General features: G+C 38.2%; 2 protein-coding genes across 3 annotated transcripts in view; both read right to left on the bottom strand.

Moving 5' to 3' along the window:
* Window positions 1–286: 286 nt before the first annotated feature.
* On the bottom strand, window positions 287–8698 carry LOC122881309 (G-protein coupled receptor 20-like). Its single transcript, XM_044207333.1, has 7 exons — window positions 8117–8698; window positions 3587–3835; window positions 3202–3468; window positions 2806–3050; window positions 2557–2641; window positions 1988–2113; window positions 287–1800 (listed from the first exon to the last, which is right to left on the bottom strand). Exons 2-7 carry the CDS (start codon window positions 3791–3793, stop codon window positions 1579–1581), a joined length of 1152 nt encoding a protein of 383 aa, XP_044063268.1. The 5' UTR covers window positions 3794–3835; window positions 8117–8698; the 3' UTR covers window positions 287–1578.
* Window positions 8699–13281: 4583 nt separating this feature from the next.
* dgat1b (diacylglycerol O-acyltransferase 1b) overlaps window positions 13282–19272 on the bottom strand; it is a 28147-nt gene continuing 22156 nt past the window's right edge. For both annotated transcript variants that reach the window (XM_044207326.1, XM_044207325.1), the window contains exons 7-17: window positions 18997–19125; window positions 18501–18569; window positions 18264–18367; window positions 17621–17659; window positions 17360–17401; window positions 17191–17235; window positions 16819–16931; window positions 16284–16349; window positions 15714–15801; window positions 15002–15064; window positions 13282–14471 (exon numbers count right to left, since the gene is read on the bottom strand). In XM_044207326.1, coding sequence (XP_044063261.1) covers window positions 14322–14471; window positions 15002–15064; window positions 15714–15801; window positions 16284–16349; window positions 16819–16931; window positions 17191–17235; window positions 17360–17401; window positions 17621–17659; window positions 18264–18367; window positions 18501–18569; window positions 18997–19125 — 908 coding nt within the window. In that variant the 3' untranslated portion in view covers window positions 13282–14321. The remainder of the gene's footprint in view (window positions 14472–15001; window positions 15065–15713; window positions 15802–16283; window positions 16350–16818; window positions 16932–17190; window positions 17236–17359; window positions 17402–17620; window positions 17660–18263; window positions 18368–18500; window positions 18570–18996; window positions 19126–19272) is intronic.

Genomic DNA, 19272 nt, shown 5'->3' with positions numbered 1-19272 from the left:
ATATAATAAACTAATAATAATTATAAAAATGTATCAACAATAATAATGTATCACTAATTTGAAAAGAGGCATTATATTTCAAATTGCAAAAATGTAACATTTAACTTACTGTTTTTTCCAAACCTCATCCCTCAAATATAAAATTTTAAGAAGTATGAGACAGAGGTGGTCTAGCTGCCATATACATTTTTGACTCATTCTTTTCAACGCAAGACAAGGGAAACTCTTATTCCCACACCAGGAAAGCACCATATCAATACATAAAACAAAGCAAAGCATTTGACTCGCTTTATTTATTTCTCCAATATACATTTAATGTGACCTTTTTTCCTGCATACGTTTCCTCAAACAATGTTATTATTAAACAATATTATTACAGCCCATTCACATTGTAGCTGCTTTCAGTCACCCAAACAGTTGCCATTTGAGTGATAAAATTGTCTTTGGTCTCTTACTGCAATGGTCCTTGAAAGGGAGAGCAATGGTGCCCTCTGCTGCACAAAAGGGGTTAACATTCCCAAATATTTTCTTGCAGTGGATCTTCTGAGGTGGTCGTCATGTAATCCATGCAGAAAACATATCACTATCCTTGCATATGGGAAACAGATACAGGTGTGGTCTGTTTTACATTATCTTCCAATTGTATGTTGATGAATTCTCTCATGTTCACACTTAACCAGGCATTGCAGTAAGAAGTTGATCCAAGTCTGTTTAACAGTATATGTTCCACTCTAATGAAAAGGATGCAGTGGTCCAAGACAGGCATCAGGGTGGTCATCAATAACTTCTTTTGTTAATGCCAACACTTCTATCCTGGCTAAGATTTTCTGCATAACAGAAGTCACAGTTATCATTGGTCTTTTTGCAGTGGCAATTGTGTTCCCCCTCAGTTATAGAAGATTTATTTAGAGATTGCGTATGAAAGAAACCTTTAGATAGTGCTGCAACTGTTTAGACTATCTCTGTTATGGTACTAAAAATGAAAATTGGACTCATCAGCTTCACTGCAGTCAATATTTTTTCTCCAATTTTTAAAAATGAATTGACTTAGGGAAGTGTATTTGGACAAGACAAATATTCCTTGCTTAAGTACACTATAAAAGTAAAATATATCAGATTGGAATGTGGATGATGTGGCTAAGATTACATCAAATATGAATATTAAACGATTTTTTATTAGTCAAGTAATATTACACATAAATCAGCTTTGTATTCTGTTGTATTGTTTGTAATTGGCAGCAAACTGGTCTAGCATAGATTGAAAAGTCACAGGTGCAGAATCATGGGAAAGTTTCTTGGTTTGATGATTATGTTTAGTTGCAGACTAAATTTGTCTCTTGTCAGTATTGTAATTGATTGAAGTAGTTAATAAAAGTGTTTAGGTTGCTGAACAAGCCCTGTTGCGGTATATCACTTTTTTTGAATTGGTTGGTCCTCATTATTATTATTAACAACAGCTTTGGCTGTTGATCCTGAGCTCTTAGCACTGTGCCATCATACACTAATGCTGTTATCACTGGTCAGCATGTTGCAGAGTCCAGAAATATGAGCCACCTTTCCCCAGGTGACTGTGATGTCTCAGAAGCTTTCAGTTCTCTTCACCCCATGTGAAGGGGGATTTAAAGAATGTGTTTTTTCCCCGGATTGTCTCTCTGCAGTGTGAATCTTAGTCATCATGATCACATTAGTAGTGATGCCGTTGGCCGTCCCTCCTGAGGCCTTGGAGCTGTGCTGCATGCTGATGATGTCACCACTAGTCTGCTCGGGCTCTGCACGACGGAAAATATTTCTCACAGTGGCCTGAGGGAGAATAGGTCAGTAAATTATTCAGTGAGCCGATGAGTAAATAAGTAAATAGATGAGTGATGGATTTGACAAGTTTTGGCTGGAAGGAAGGATGGATGGATAGACGACAGGTGGAAGGATGTTGGGATGGATGGGATGAAGAAAGGTGAGGAAGAGAGTAAGAAAAGGAATCTAGTCTTACCTGGAAATTATTTGTAACAAAGCAGTAGACGACAGGATCCATACAGCTATTCAAACTGCTGAGAGTGACAGTCAAGTGGTAGACTATCACATGATGAGGCATATCAGGGTAGAAGTACACCACCACCTACAACACAGCCATGACATCACACACAATGTTACATTTAACCAAACATGTTGATTTCATAAATGTAATAAAGCAGCAACAGATATTGCATTATCATCTGTTCATCTTGCTAATACAGTAGTTCCCAACCTTTTTGGCTTGTGACCCCATAAAACAAAGCAGTGTCTACTTATCACAGATTATGGCCTGAGTATGAACATGAGTTATGAGCTGTTCAACCAAATAATGCTTTTTTCTGTCTCAGATTGTTTCATTTGAAGGATTTTTGAACAAAAAATTAAACATAATTTTGTACAACAGAAGTATATATTTTTTCTTCCGTTATTCCTTTAATCATCTTGTGCCCCCCTCAGATTTATTTGGGGACTGCTTGGGGGTTTAAGGGCTACAAAAACATGATGATGATATTTTAAAACAATGTGTCACACCTGTCTCTCACTCACCTGTCTGATGTGGAAGGGTGTGAAGCAGATAGTGAAGATGATCAGCACTGTGGTCAGCAGCTGGACGGCTCTCCTTCTCCTCTCCCTGAAAAAATACAGTTAAAACCACCACTGTGACATCCAATCAGATGTACGCCTCCAGTGCTTTTAGTGCTGTAAATGTGAGTCATTTCATTCTTGTGTGTTATGTTCTTGTATGTCATGATATTCTGTACTTCCATACTTGTGTCTATGTAACATCGGTTATACCTGCTCTGCTGCATCAGACGGCGGTCGGCTAGTGCCCACATAATCCGCAACGTGAAGACCACAATGATGATGAGGGGTAGAAAGAACTCAGTGATGGTAAGAAAGAGGAGCTTTGAGAGGCAGCAGCCCGGGTGCTGGAAAGCAGTGGAAAGGAAGGAGTAGGTGACCACAATGGCAAATAGCCAGACAGAGACACACACACATTTGGCCACACTGGAGTTCCTCCACCGACGGGAAGCTTCAACCTGAAAGGACAAAAGAAAATGTGCAGTTTTAAGTTGTTTCTGGTTTTGAAGTCAGGGTGAGCAGGCATCCAGCATGTTTTAAAGGGAGAGTTTACAGTTCAGAAAACATCACTGAGACCAATTCTGTTACCAAACTACAGACAAAACCCACCTGCACGATGGCAAGGTAACGGTCGACACATATGCAGGTCAGAAACAAGATGCTGCAGTACATGTTAACAAAGTAGCTGAAGATGTGCAGGTAGGAGCAGGTGAGACAAGCTCCTCCACTGTAGTAGAGCAGGATGCGAGTTGGCAGAGAGAGGTTCACCAAGAGGTCCGTCACCGCCAAGTTGATGGTGTAGATCACTGAGGTGGTCTTTTGCTTGGTGCGGAAACAGAAAACATAAAGTGCGACCATGTTGAGCACCATGCCCACCTGTGGGAGAGGAGAGTTAGGGAGTTTATACAGACTGGCATAGTCGATATGAGTTTTGAAACTCATATAAGAATGTAACAATATCTGCTTATACCACAAGGGCTCACAAAGTGCCTACCAGGAATATGAGAGAGTTTATGACCATCAGTGCAATCCAAAGGCCGTAAAAGTCATTGTAGAGCCCCTCGTCCAAATGAGCCAATCTTTGAAGATATCCTTCCATGCCACTTCTGTTACTGGGACTGGCTATTACAGGCAGCATGGGAAATGAAGTATTAATAAAAAGCCAGGACTCAGTGCTGTTGAAGTTCATCATAATGGTCATGGTGATGATGGTGATGATGATGATCCGAAGTTGGCGCAGAAACTGTCAGACAGAATCACAGTAAACATGTACTTTCAATTTTAGTCTGGGTTGAAACTGCAAGATACCCATCTGTTCATTTCTATACCTAGCTCTTTAGGGGCTGCAGGCTATCCCAGCATGCATTAGGCAACAGGTAGACATCCTGAACACACATTCACACACACATTCACACTTACAGTAAAAGACTGTGGGAATAACATAAGCCCTATGCAAACACAGGGATAACATACAGAGCAGGGCTGATTTTCAACCTGTTGTTCTGAGGTGATTGTTCAAAACACTGTTCAGTTAATGAGTTGGTTTTTGATAACTTTAACCACATCAATGCAGTTAGAGGCTTTTTTGCTGCCTAAAATTGAATTTGTTTTATCTTAATTCTGTCTTACTTTTTGTAATCTTTATCCAGTTAATGAAGTTGATTCCTAAATAACCCCCTCCACCCCCACCCACTGCACACACGCAGACATTCACAAACAGCCCTCTCTACTCCCCTGCCCTGACGTCCACTCACCGCTGTCTCTGAGCTCAGTGTGGATATTGCTGTTGGCATGGCCACACTGACAAAGCCATTTTAAACCAATAGCTGATTTATTTAGACTATTTATAATGTAACTATATTTATTTATGTAGTCTGCTGTGAGGGGTTATGAGTATATTTATTTCAAGCAGTTTTTATTGGGAATTTAAAAAATGTAGATTTTAACTCACTGTCACTTACTGTCACAGATCTTTTTGTAAAAACACAGAAATAACCCATCTACCCATTTCTGGTCAAGATGTGACCTTTTCCTGCAGTCATAACAGAAAAAAAAAATCCTGTGTGGTTTCACCCCATTTCAGACCAGATCCGATCTGAACCACAGAGTCATTTTGTGCCTGCGTAAATGAATGGCTGTAATCTGTATGGATTGTTTGTGTTTATTAACCTCTGAGAAAGATGGCGAATTCTTCTCGTAATTGGGATAAACAGAGTGGATTTGGGTAAACTGGATAAATTCTGTGTGTATGTGTGTGGACAGGATAACAGTTTCCCGGATATTTACAGATCAAGTTTTGGGTCATTTCAGTCTATAAGTTTACATTCATTCATTAGGTGCAGCTCTGACACTTTACAATCCCAGTAACATTTTTATTTGCTACATAACAAATCACATTGACTTATTAAAATACAGGAGGCTCTGTCAAATCAAACATTGCACAAACCAGGAAAAAAGGCACTAGATGAAACATCCACTGATGATGATTCTAAAATAACTGCTGAGTGGATAAAGGCGAAATGCAAGCTACAGTATGTACACTCACTACTTGCACGTGCAGCCAACAGTTACAAATGTAGATTACTTCAAAGGTGAACAAGAAATTGTAACAGACAACATATCACCTTTAGGGTATTTTTCACACATTTTCACAGTGTGATGATTATTTATTATAGTTCACAAGCAAAATCCTGCTGTAATGAAACTTGAGTTAGCTATGTGACCCTTTCCATATGGTGTTTTCAGCTGTGAGGAGGAAAATATGCAAATATGAACCAGAATCTGCCAGGTATGAATATATATAGACAGCAGAGGGCAGTCATTGACTGTGACACTTACTGTATATCTCAATGGAATATGATAGATAGATAGGTAGATAGATAGACGATATGAATTACGTTTTGTCCTTATAGGTGTTTCTTCGTCAATTAAAGTGGGGTCTGGGTGTGTGTGAAGGGAAGAGAAAGAAAAGGTTCCCCCCTTTAAAACGGTGATGCGTCACAACTGGCTTTGTTGTTTTTGTTCACTCATTTGACTACAATGTTTTCATTGTAAATGTACTAAGTTGATCTGAGGGCTCACATTAGAAGGCGACAGTAGAGTATGAGTTGAGGACTATGAAGGAGATTCAAAAAGCTTATTGATATTGAGTCAAACTCATGAATCAACTGGCATTTAAAACATAACTGTCAAGTCACATGAGGTTAAACGCCATATTTTCCATGGAGCGTCCCAATGACTGTGAACCCAAAATTGGCTGGAGACTGGCTTGCTACTGTATCCTTCCATGACAAATGTAATTTAATTGCTCATGTGAATCCCAGACTGGAAAGGTTTAAGAAGCTCGACATATTGTGTTGTGTATGCTCATGGCTCACAACTAATCTCTCACAGCAAAATAATCATTGAGCTGATGAAAAGGGCTAATGAGAATAACATGCTCAGCTGAGGGTGAGGCATGAATAATATGATTCATCTGCATTAACAAGACCAGTCCAGCCACAGAACATTAAGACTACTAAAGGAAATAAATGCATGTTTTCACAATAACATCCCCTGATATTGTTCAGCTTACTGGAGCTAGTTCATCATCATTAACAGTGCTAACAAGTGTTTTGAGCGCTGCTGTGGGGAACCACTTTAGTTTACAATAATGTATTGTCAAAGCTGGTCTTTGGAAAGATGAACATTGAGCCCCAACATATCCTGACCTAACTATCCACAGGCTACAGGCTGTGTTCTTTTTAGCCAAGCAACTAGATATTAGGATGTGTCCTAATATCAGTTATTAGATGGATTATCATGACATTTTTTTTTTTACAGATTCATGTCTACCTCAGTAACTGAACACCAGGCCGAAAAGCAGTGTTTTGCTGCCCTCTCTGGTGGAAAGTTTCAGGAATGTTTTTGCTTCTGAGGTGTGCTCTGTTGCACCTGTAACCACAGCCAACAGTGATGTCATGGTGTCCTGGAGTCCACCTGTACATCACAGCAGCATGGTGAGAAGTTAAAGCACTGGAAGTCAGCAAAAACAAGATTTTCAGGGGATGTTAAGTAATTTTTCCTCTAGTGGCATAATCAGGACAAAATTTTAATTAATCTAACACTTTGGCATATGTTTAAGTTTATGTTTAATGCTATTTAGCAAATGTATCTTGTATTTCAAAGGGTTCATTCCTGCAGTAGAAGGATAAAAGAAACATTTGAGCCTACAGTGAGTAACCATTCCTTTGTAACTACTCTAGATTTTGTGTACAATATTGTAAAGTGTAAAGATGATAATTTGACCTAAACAATGGCCAGCAAAATCAGTTTGGGGTAACACGATAAAACCCAAATGCAAATAAAATGCTAATACCAACTGTTGGGTTTTGGCATGTTTAAAAAAACAATCTACATTATCAAGACTTTTGAAGATGTTTTTCTTTTCGTACAGGCATACAGTGTTTGGTCATTTTGAAAAGCTCTTCATCACAAGCTGTGGCTGTAGACTGTAAACAAGGACATTACTGTTCTATGTACTGTGCTAATGAGACTGCATCTGCAAATAATGTGATTGATATCTTGGTAGCATTTCCTGTGATAAAACATGATAATTCAAGTTTTTAAAAGTAACACGTTTCAACAGAACACCAAATTCATTGGACCTGTTGTTATCCTAAACTCTCTTCAGAGGCACTAATTGAAAACAGACGGGGGAACTGGAATACAAGTTTGTGTATCCTCTGATTTGAGTCTGCACAGAAAATATGATATCAATCTAATGCGTCACTGCTGCTATCCTATTGTTGCTCTTCCTCTTCCAACATCAAAGACTGTGGTGATGCAATGACTGTAATGTGATGCTGAGAGGAGAGCAGAGGGCCCAGAGGCAGATCACAAATAACACTGTCCAAATAAATTCCAGCAGCGTGGGAGTCCCATTTGGGTGGTAGAGTGAATGTGTGTGTGTGTGTGCGTACAATTGTGTGAAAGAGAGAAATATATAGAAAGGGAGAGAGACAGGATGGGATAGTAGAATACAGATCTCACGCTGTCAAATTCAAATGTCAAACGCTGCATCAAATTATAGCTCCACAGAAAGCCCCTCAAGGCAAACGGAATATTTTGTTGCTGCTGTAACTCTAATTTTAGTGATGGTTGTACTTGTACTTGCAATAAAGGTTCACAGCGGCCTTTCCACGTACTCTAATTGTATAACTATTTACAAACATGCTCTGGGATGGAGCATGATCATAACTTCTTTAAACACTTTATTTGCCAATAACTGTATCAATTTATGGAAAACTCATTAATGGATGATTTTGTCTATTTAATGTAACGATTATGCACTTCCACTGAATTTACTTGTGACAGGACCTAATCATCCCCCTGTTTTTGTGATTCTTGGCATTACATTACCTATTTTGAGTAGTTTGATTTCTGGGATGAAACATAACTGTCAGAGTTGATTTTCTTTTTCCTTTCTTTTTAAAACAATATTCTGTATATAGACACAGTTTATCCACTGCTGATGACAACTTACCTCTAAAAGGAGAGACTAGTCAAACCAGTAGACTAACTCAGGACAAGTCAAATCTGTCTCTGATGAAATTGGTGTGTCCTCATGTCCATCCTAATCCAAAGATCCTTGGTCAGTGTCCAACCAGGTGATGCTGGATCTTTTCCAAGCAAGGATGCTTCAACTTTTGTTGACCTGTGCACCCTTGTCTCATCTCGGAACATCCACTTACGTCAGTCGCTTTTCTGTCTGGAGCGGTTCAGCATTTCAGTGAGAATTTCATTTCTCTTGTCAGTGTGTCAGTTGTTTCTCTCTTTTCAGGTTCTGGAGTCATGCCAGTTGACTGTGGTAATCAACACACTTCTTCAGATCTGTGCATCAAGAGGCATCCCTGTCATTTCTGTCACTTTGTTACCCTGTCTGCTGTTACTCAGCTTATTGTTTTCTCTCTAGATTTCTCCAACATCCTCAGATCTTTTTGCTTCCTTCTATTGTTGTATGTCTCACTCCTTTCAATGTGTCCTTCTTCTTCTTCTTCTTCTCTCCCTGTTAGCATCATTTTGAGTCTCTCTCTCTCCCTTCAGTGACTGTCTTTCTACTTCCCTCCTTCTCACTCTAAATCTTCCCTCAGTTTGGTCTTCAGACAGGAAGTCTCAGTATGTGTTTACATTGTGCTGGGACATGCACATGCCCATGTACAGTATGCACACACACCAATGTTAGAGTGCACATGGACAAATGTATGCACACACCAGATATCACAAGCACAACTCATACATTAAATATGTATATATATTGTGTAGGTCCATAAAGTTCTTTTCTAAACCATTAAATATTGTTATGTATAAGGCTTAGACTAAAAGGACTACTGTAAAACACAAAGGATGGAGTTCCTCACATAAAATAAGGACAAGTCCTCTTTACAGTGTAGCAGTTTTTCATTAATATTCTTTAAGATAATTTGTCTGATTAGTGTTTCAACTTTGGAAGATTTTTTTCAAAATATTGTGGAAACTTAAGTCAAGTCAATTATATTTATATATCCCAAAACTCCCCCCCAAAAAACTTTGGTTTAATTCCAAGAAATATTAAGATTGATTTTTCCCTCTTACAGGCTTCAATTTTCTTCAATTCAGTTTCAGTGTGCTCCTTGACAGAGTAGTGCGCACAAACCTATTTGTGTCTGTTAAAGGACTCTGCTCCTGCTCACAGAAATGGAGTTATAGTACGTAATCATCGTAAAATACTACTGAATGTGCAGCACATTACATTACAAGAGACATGAGAGGGAAAATGATTTCAAACATTGTAAAGCAGGTGGATAGATAGGTGGGTCAAAAAAGACACAAAAAATAAAACCTTGTTAACCTTATTTTAATGTTAAACAGTGCAATGACATATTTGTTTTTAAAAACACCACCACCAGTATATTGTATTGGTATATTATTATATATTATTTTATTTCAAAGATGCTGTATCCTCAAAACATTGACATTTACAGTAAGTGACTGCAAAAAAGGAATGGTTTTTATACCACAAAGATAGCTTTGAGTAAGAACTCTACAAGGGGAAGAAGACAAAATTGATCTTTTAATCATCTGTAAAAATCAACTGCATGTATTGTTGGTGTGTCCATAAGTCTCTTCCTTTTTGCTTTAAAATAACGTACTAGTAAATTAGGCATCTTCTATCAAGGAGGAGGGATTTGGTCAACCCCAATCTGTATCTTATGATAAATGTGAATATGAATGAAGAGTGATATATGGGATTGAACTGACAGACGAAAACAGAAAGCCCTCTGATGTGTGCTAGATTTAAAAAAAAAAAAAAAACATTACTCAAAAAAAGACATATGTATCTGTACACTGGAACATCTCATGTTTCCACAAACATAATCATAAACTAGCAATAAAAAAACATTTTTTTACAAAAAGGTTTGTGATCAAACATGATTGTGATGCAACACCAGTGCCCTTTCATGAATACTTTCTTCACAGTCATATTTTAAAAATAACAGACCTTTTCATCTCACTCTGCTGAGCTCAAACTACAAAACGAATTAGGCTTAACAAGTGAATTTGATGTTCTTCTCATCCTGACACTTGTTTTTACTAAAAGTGAAAAAACAGTATCATCTTGATGGGGGTAATCACTTCTCTCAAGACGATTAAACTTGCTTCAGCCAATTGCATAAAACCTCCACTGGCTGTACTGTACTGTAAAAGGGAAAATCAGAGCTTGAGAATATGAGAATATAAGATTAGGATATTGAAAATAAAGGAAAATACTGTGTTATGGTCGAGGTCATTTGGATTGTGGATGTTATGTTAGACAGACGATTTGACAGAAGAAGAAACACATTTACACATTACTACATATTTCAGAAAATGCATGAAAATGAATTTGAACTTTTGAAAGTTTTTTCAGATACATTACATACACCCACAATGATGTCCCATTTATTTCCTGCTTACAGAAAATGTTTGTATTGTGTGGTTCTTTGTCAAATGTGAAGAATAAATGCAAAACATCAGGGTAAAAATATGTATTAAGTGTGATCTGGTAAATCCCCTTTAAACTGCTATTTAGGACATACTGTATAATTGTTTTGTTTATCTCAATATATGAAACTAAATACACACATGCCTGACGAACAGTTGTGTTCAAATGTAAGGCCCAGTCTGTCTCTTTATGATGTGTCCCTGGACCTGCGCTCCATCCATCTTGCAAAATGAGACAGGTTTGTGTCTCCTGGTTTCCTGTCTAGAGGATCATCATCACTCACAGCTTGTCAGCGTTCCTTGGAAAGATCCGGAATAACGGATGTCAGGACAAGAGCCATGGATCAACCTGTTACAGAGGATGAGCACAAAGAGAAGGTGCAGGATGGGGACAGAAGGGGGTTAGACAAAGCAAAGATAGGAAGACAAAGACAGAGTGAGTATGGTATGTATGTCTGTATTTATAGGTGTAGACATGACAGAATATTATATGACATTTGTTTGTATGTGTATATGTGTGCTGGTACAGAGAAATACGCATAAATGTGTGACTCAGTCCGACCAGAGAACTGGAAAGCTTTGTTTATGTCAGGAACCAGCTGAATATTGATGATACACAAGAGATGACAAGGTTTCTGCGCTTTTTATTCCACTCCCCCTGTCCTCTCATGGTTTATTTGCCGGGAATTAGAGGGGGATGGATGGAGAATTACAGCTGTTTTCCAGCAAAAAGCTCACTTTTTGGCACTGGTGGTGGTTTCCTTCAGCTTGAATGATGTTATGAGGACAGATGTGAGGAATCAATTGCTTGTACAAATAATTGCACATATCCCTTTTGTCGAGATGCAAGTAGAAAATGTGAAAGGAAACACACTGCTTACCCACCACAAATCTTGTAAACAATGACCCACCACTTCAGAGTATTTATGCTCAACAGTGTGAGACTTTAATGACCCCTGAGGAAAATGACTTTGTATGATTTTTATAATGTGATTCTGAGAATGCTGTGTCTAGGGTTTATTTGCCACTTACAAAATAAATCACCTCATTATCGCACAGTAGGTCAGCAATTCTTAAACCTTGATAATAAACGCTCATGTGCTTGTTTCCAGTGGGTCCCTACATGAGTGCTAACATGCTTTAAGATGGGTCCCTGATTAGCTTTACACCCTTTGCTGAAAATATCAAGTCCTTTTTTGGGATTAGTTAATTCAGATTCTTGGAATTAAAACAAATAAGACCGATGGAGAAAATGAGGTAATACGTTGTTACTGTGGAGCTGATTCTCTATATTGTACCGTGTATCCTGCAAAGCCATGTCTCCTGTCACATCTACACTCTAATCCCCACTGACGATTGTTTAACCGAATGTCACGCTCACAGAGCACGTACACACACGCCTACAGAAACTTTGTGATTTGCCTCAGACTTGCTGTTTAATTCACTGTCAACCTGACAAAATACAGGTTCACAGTCCCGTCCTCACATTTTTGGATGACAAATCCACACACACACACACACACACACACACACGTGCCCCCAGTTAAGATGCCCAGTAGCAAGTGGTAAAATGATGTTTATCACTGTCTTGAAGTTTGATATTAAGCCGGTAGGTAGCCTAGTCTTGATGAATATTACTGATTAATGATCGTGTTAAGTCATTTGACTTGTGGTGTGTTAAATGTCTGACTGAAACTAATACAAGAAAATGTGAGAATCAAAACTGCCTCTGTTCAGACACAGTGCAGAGACATGGTAGATGTCATTTACAATAACAAAACTGACTTTAAACTGACAATATTAATGTGATCTTAGAAGACAAGACATACAAGAAAAAAAAATAGATCAGGGTGTAAAAGAGACGTTGGGGTAATTTGTGAGAGCGGAGTGTTGCAGGATGGGAGTGACTTTGTTGATTTGACTAGAGCACAAGGGTCATTCCACCATTGGTAAAGGAGAGTCAAGATCTGGTGGCGTGTCGACCAGGTTTATAGGCGCAGATCTGAAGAGCTGAATCACTGCCCGGAGGTACTGAGGTATGGATTCCTTCAGAGACTCCAGCAAGAGGTTCTTGACTTATGGCAGAACAGTAATGGCAGAAAGATTACTGTACTGTATGTACTGTATCAGTGTTGAGGGCTGAAAGGAGTGTTTTAGAAAGCTTAGAAAGAAGGTTACAGTTTACTGGACTACAAAACATCTGTTCAACTGATGCCACCTGTTTGGAGAATAACCCGGCCCAGTCGAGGTTCGTCCACTCTCTTGAAATACAGTACCTGTGCATCCTTCAGTGCTTAGAAGTGTAGAACTACTGCTGTTTTAACTTTCATGTATGGGTCTCGATAGCTAGTTTTGACAATTTTTTTTTTTTTTTTTACATATTTTAGAATACATTTTGTCACTAACAAATTGCACCCTTCCATAGCATTCTGTGATTGGATAAATGTTTGCATACATTTGTCAGCTACTGTATAACAAATGAAGAAAGCTATGAAAATCTTGTGCTCTTTTCTGGTTCTTTGTCTTGTGTGAGTTTCAGTTTCAAGAAGAGAACCTGTCTGTTTCAGGTATGTGTGATCTTTTGCTTTTAATCTTTATCTATTTAGAAATGTCATGTTTACTCACTTGAAAAAAAGGTAAAAAAAAAAAAAGTCTGATAAACATCTGCACAAAAAACACACAAAATACTTAAATTGAACTGAATGTTTATTTTCAGAAACACACATTGTATTAAGACACATCATTAGACACTGTTACTTGGCAGCCGTCTAATGAGATAGTAGCATGACCAAAAAAAACCAAATTCAGTGATTTTGCACAAAATGAGTGATTGGATATGTGATGTATTACTGTAATGGCACTTCAGGTAAAAAGAAAAAAAACCCAGACATACAGTAACACTGCCTTTTCCTAACTGACAAAGTAAAACATCATAGAAAAATAAAAATCGTACATTAATAAAATCCTACCAGCATACATTCATTTTTGCTAGTGATGTTCCATCTCACAGTAAAATCAGACAGATTAAGGTGCCTTTGGCTCACAAAAAGGTAAAAAGGAAACACAGTGGATCATAAATCGCTACATAACTTTTACAAAAGGCACTTGAATCGTGTTGTCAACTTGACAAAAATATAAAAATGATATGATAAAAATAAAATTCAGCCACAGTCATTATACTGTCCATGCACACAGCTGAGGAGGAGGAAAACCTCTATGATAAAACAAAGGAAGGGTTTTTGCAGTACCACATACATTAGTTTATCCATTCTGCAAACATTTCAGCCCAAACTGGCCGTCAGAGGTTTTAAAAAGACACTGGAAGAAAAATCACCTGAGTGAGATGCTGCATGACTGTATTACTTTATACAGAAGTGAAGCCTTCCTCCTTAAGTTAAAGTAGTATGTCAAAAATATTTTCCCCTTGTTAGCTATTCTTACCTTTCCCAGCTTGAAGAAATGTTTTTTTTCCCCAGCAGGATATTACAATGGCCAAGGTGTCTAATGTAAACATGCTATGATCATGATGCAATCAGTTCATCCTAACATGTAAAGTACTATATCTGTTACCTCCACTGGACGCTGATGTGTTTGTTTGTGTACAAGAGTGACAGCTAGAAAGAGTGAGACAAAGATGGTAGATATATATATATATATATATATATATATATATATATATATATATATGTGTGTGTGTGTGTGTGTGTGTGTGTGTGTGTGTGCGCATATCAGACAGCCTCCTGTCTGTAGTGCAGGACGTAATAGTCATGGACGTACATCAGGACGGCGAATGGCTGACCAATGATGATTGAGATCCACACTGCAGCGTTGCCGTAGTTACCACGCAGGAAGTGACTAACAAACCAGGCTAATGGAAGCTGATAAGTAAATAAAAATAGAAATTAAATAAACATAGTGGGTGACTGGGTTTTTAATGACTAATTACAGACTCACATTTTCTGTGAGTGTATTTCTTTCTGATTTCTGTTGTTTGTGTTTTACGTCTCAGCTCACTGTAATTAATAACAAACTAACAAAGTCAGCAAAGACCAAGAAGCATTTATATTGCCTATTGTCCTGCCATATTCCCCATGATACATCAAATATGCCCTGTCATGCTAATTAGGTTATTAATTAAATTAATGGTACTGGAGCCAAAGTCAAACACTGAGAGCACTTTTTAAAATGTCCCATAGGAGTCAAAAGGAACATCATCCACTTTTCTTTATACTGACTTTTAGTATGATTGGGCTACACAAATAAACTATTTACTAAATGCCACACTACCTCTAGCCTTACAAAAATGATGCACTCAGATCACAATGCATATTAAACAGCTTAATATCACTATGTAGTACAGGTTGGTGCCAACCACAGCTGTACGTTCATCATCGGTGTTGGGTCTTACCTGTGCCATCATGCCCATGAAGGCCCACAGTCTGAACATCCTGAGAGGAACACTCACCAAGTACTGACACAGAAACAGACAGGGAAAATATAAATATATTGTGTTCTCTATAAAATATTATCTGACCATCTGCACAATAACATTTACCTGAAAGAGGATTAAGAGTTTTGAGGACATTGAAGACCTAAGGTACAGTGAATTCAATACACACATACTAGTGGAACCAGATATACAGTGGTGGTTGGACAACTGAGCAGGCCATGGCACACAGATGAAGGTGTCTATCAAGCCAGTTGGGCCAGCCACTGTAGTTTAGCCTAAGCAGGTACAACATAGATATAAGGAGGGTCATGCTTCCACGTATCTGCTCTTTGCTTAGGTGAGGAAAGGATTCAAGGATCCTTTAAAAGCGCATTAAGTCAGGGAAAAGTTTTCTAGTAACTATTTGTAAGACTAGTGGAGCTAGATAAACAGGGATGACGGCTGGACTACTGAGCAGGCCATGGCCTTCAGATTAAACTGCCAGTGCTGTAGGCCGGGTCAAGCCGACAAGTATCTGCTCTTTGCTTGGGTGAGTGTAGGATTTAAACGCAGCTTAAACGTACGTTAGGTCAAGGCTACTAGAGGAATACTCACCCCATTTTACCGTGTATTGGTAACTATCTACCATGTCAACATAAGCAGAGAAAGTGGTCTTGAGCTCAGCTCTTACCTCATGGAAGAAAGCCGACAACAAGAAGACAGCTGATTGGCTGACTATTTTACTAAATCCTCTCCTCAACAGCGGCTTGTAAAAGTGGCTGCAATAAAGACAAAAGAACAGATGTTGAAATGGGTGGATGGACATATACTGTAAATCAGAAAGTCAAAGTCAAAACCCTGATAAAGACTATAGAAATGGCTTGAGGACAAAGATTTAACTTATTTGTTTTGTCAGCATTTTACTATCTGTTTTCTTAATGCGTAATACTGCATGTTGAAATATCTTAACTCTCTTATGTGCGGTAATTCTCCCTTACTGACAGGAATTAAATAGGCTTTAAACTCTTTAAACGGCATTTCATTTACTTTGTCTTGTTTAATATAATCTCACTGCATTTGCTTGTGCTGCTATGTTAGTGTATGTGGAACTGGCTGCAGGCACTGTATTTATTACTACCACTTACTCTCTCGCAACCAGATGAATCAATTTCCCAAATACATCGGTGTGCCTTGTTAAGCCTTGTTCAGTTAAATAAATTTCATTGCTCCCTCTCAGTGTGTTAGTCTGCAAATGACTCACCGCAGACACCACTTGTGTACAGGGATGTTCCAGTTCTGCCAGAAATATGTCACAGACTCAGAGTTCCTGAAAGAAGAGTCAGAAAAATAGTACTGAAGCATTACAAGGTCTAAATAATGGATCTAAGGCAGTTTGATCAATATTGATGAAGATGAAAAAGTCTTTATTGTCATGCAGGAAAAGAGGAAATAATAGTAATTAATCTACAGAACAGTGAGAAATGTAATTGATTTACTAATATCAGCAAAGGTATAATACATGTAATGTATAATACAAGTGATGCATCTGTAAAATGTATTCCTTTGACTCTACAAAAAGCCCAAATTGTTTTAAAATTTTAGAAAAAAGTACTGAAATGATCTACTACGCGTGCTTACATACACTTTTCAATTGTTCATTCATGAGTATGCACGCAAATCCATTCCCTTGCACACACATACAAATACCAGTGCATGCAGTCAGTCCTTCAGCACAGTCCACCACACCACATAAAATCCATAAGCAGACACAGACACAAACACACACAGAAACTTACCACCAGTCCTTGTAGAACTGTCTGTCTCCAAAGCGCAGCAGCTCAGCGGTGAAGTTCATAGATGAGTGGAAGAACCAGTAGAAAAACATCAGCCACAGCAGGTGATTAGGAACCTGGAGATGGGTTAGAGAAATGGAAGACCCAAAAGAACAAAATACATGACTGTGAGATTTTCAATTCAAAACAGAAGAGTTGAAAATCATCTTCACAGACTTTAGATTAGTGTGATTATCTGCACTACTGTTGTGCTTTGTAATGCTCTGTGTGTTATTTCATCCTATGTGCTGGCCATCAACTCACAGCAAGCATGAAGACAAAAAATTAGTAAAATGTTCCATGTGTAGTATTTACATATGTTGTGTTTTTACTCACAGCTAATCTTAGAAGTCTCTCAGTCATCCTGGACAGATCCATGTCCTACAGAGCAGAGGAGAGACCCATAGATTAACAAACGATGCATCGCAGTACTTTGCATTTAAAAAAAAACAACATGTCACCATGTTGTGCAGTATAAGCTTCACTGTCATTCTGTCTTCCTCACCTCTAGTGGTTTCATGGAACTTTGAATGATGGGAATCATCCACTGATAGAAAGAAAGCAAAAAGCTGTGTTAGGCTATTTTCAGACACGTGCTGTAAACTGTGAATTTCACATATTGGATTCAAGTTTAAAAGCAGCCAATGCATCATATCATGAGGTTTTAGTTAAGTTTTAGTATAAATATTAAAATAATGACATTAAAAAACTTGACATGTGAATGGACAGACAATATAAGCACCATACATCAGTTATAAGACCGTACCTGTTGAGTGAGACCAACTAACATCTGGGTGAAGAACAGCTGTGGCAAAGACACACGTCAACAGAGTGAGTGACATGATTTCGCAGAAATAAATAATTACCAAAGATCGACAGAGAATATGAGGAGTGCATCAGATAACAAACAGTGAAGCTTTTTCAACTTTTTAAAGAACTATTTAAAGTTATGTATCATTATTGGAAATACACATACTGTTTAGAACAGAGATGGTTTACATGTCTGATTGTCTGACTGCCCATGCTCCTTGCCCTGTTGGACTTTGCTGTCATCATGTCCCCAGATCTCAGCATTTAACTTGATGTATAAAATATTATCACAACCTCTGATACTAATGGCCATAATTACAAAAATAAGACCTAATGTTTTCCCTTAAATAAGCAAAATTACTTCTTACATCCCCTTCAACACCATGTACAGCAAACATTAAGCTCTTGACAGCTGTGCAGATGTACTTGCTTTTATGTACTTTTTGGGGAGATGCTTATAAAATTGTGAGAGCATTCACAAAAATGCTAAGCATTTACATTGATCATTATTAGAAGAAAGTGGCCCTTTTGGACTTGAACATACAGCTACAGCAAAGGTGTTTTTTTCTGGCTGATGCTGACATGAGATATTTCCTCACCATCTCAAACAGTCTCCTCAGCAGGAAACTCATGCGAATCTTAGTAGAGCGAGGGAAGTTGAGCTCGTAGCACAGAGTCGGAGCAAAGACAAAGTAATACATGTCTACAGAGATGAGGAGGAGGTCAGTGTGACAGTTAAAATATGTGGCAAAATTAAACATTTGAAAAAGAGCAAGTGGTACATAATAGAAACATTATCAGATTCATACAAATACTAGAAAGATGTATTTGAATACCTCTCATGCTGAGGTTCCCAGGGTAACACACCTTATGGTCACCTCCATTGAAGTGCTGTGCTGAGGGACCTACAGAATTAATACACAAGCACACATGCCCAATATCATGACATTGCAAAGCATGCGTGAGGTAACACTGTATTTTCTGAGTCATACATAAAAATTCTGAGAAAAATAAAGACAAGTGTGGATGTTGATATACAACAATTTCTGTTATATAATCGAAATGTCCACACAGTACTGTGACAGTTCCTGTATGGTGAACTGTCAAACTTCCATTTTACAAGAGCTGCAGTATCAAGTATCTGCCATTAGATGTCACTGTAACAGCAAGGAACTGAAAGGCCATCGTTGGTAAGAGCTACAAAGACATTTAAAAAATACACAAAAACTGATTTTAAAATTAGCAAAGAATCCATTCTCAATTCGGTCTTAACTTTAGTATGCAAACCCTCCCTTGCCAAAATATGTATGTGCACATGTGTTTGTGACTTACAAGACAGCGACCTGGCCAGTGTCTTCGCCTTGACAGTGCTCAGCTCTCTGCACCACATGTTGACGTCCTTATAGGAGTACAGCTTTAGGAAGAGGATGGTGTAAGTACCAAGAACGAATGCACCTCCAACTGACAGAGAGAGAGAGAGAGAAAGAGATGACTGTTAACAGTGTGATGTTGATATAGCTGTAGTGCGAGAACATGTAACCAACTGCCTAGAAGTATGTGAAGATGAGAGGCAAAGATGAGAAGAAGAAATAAGGGAAAGCCAGTAGA

The sequence above is a fragment of the Siniperca chuatsi genome, linkage group LG9, assembly GCF_020085105.1.
Source record: "Siniperca chuatsi isolate FFG_IHB_CAS linkage group LG9, ASM2008510v1, whole genome shotgun sequence".
Taxonomy (NCBI): domain Eukaryota; kingdom Metazoa; phylum Chordata; class Actinopteri; order Centrarchiformes; family Sinipercidae; genus Siniperca; species Siniperca chuatsi.
The sequence above is the reverse complement of the archived record's forward strand: the minus strand, read 5'-3'. Positions and strand labels throughout refer to the sequence as shown.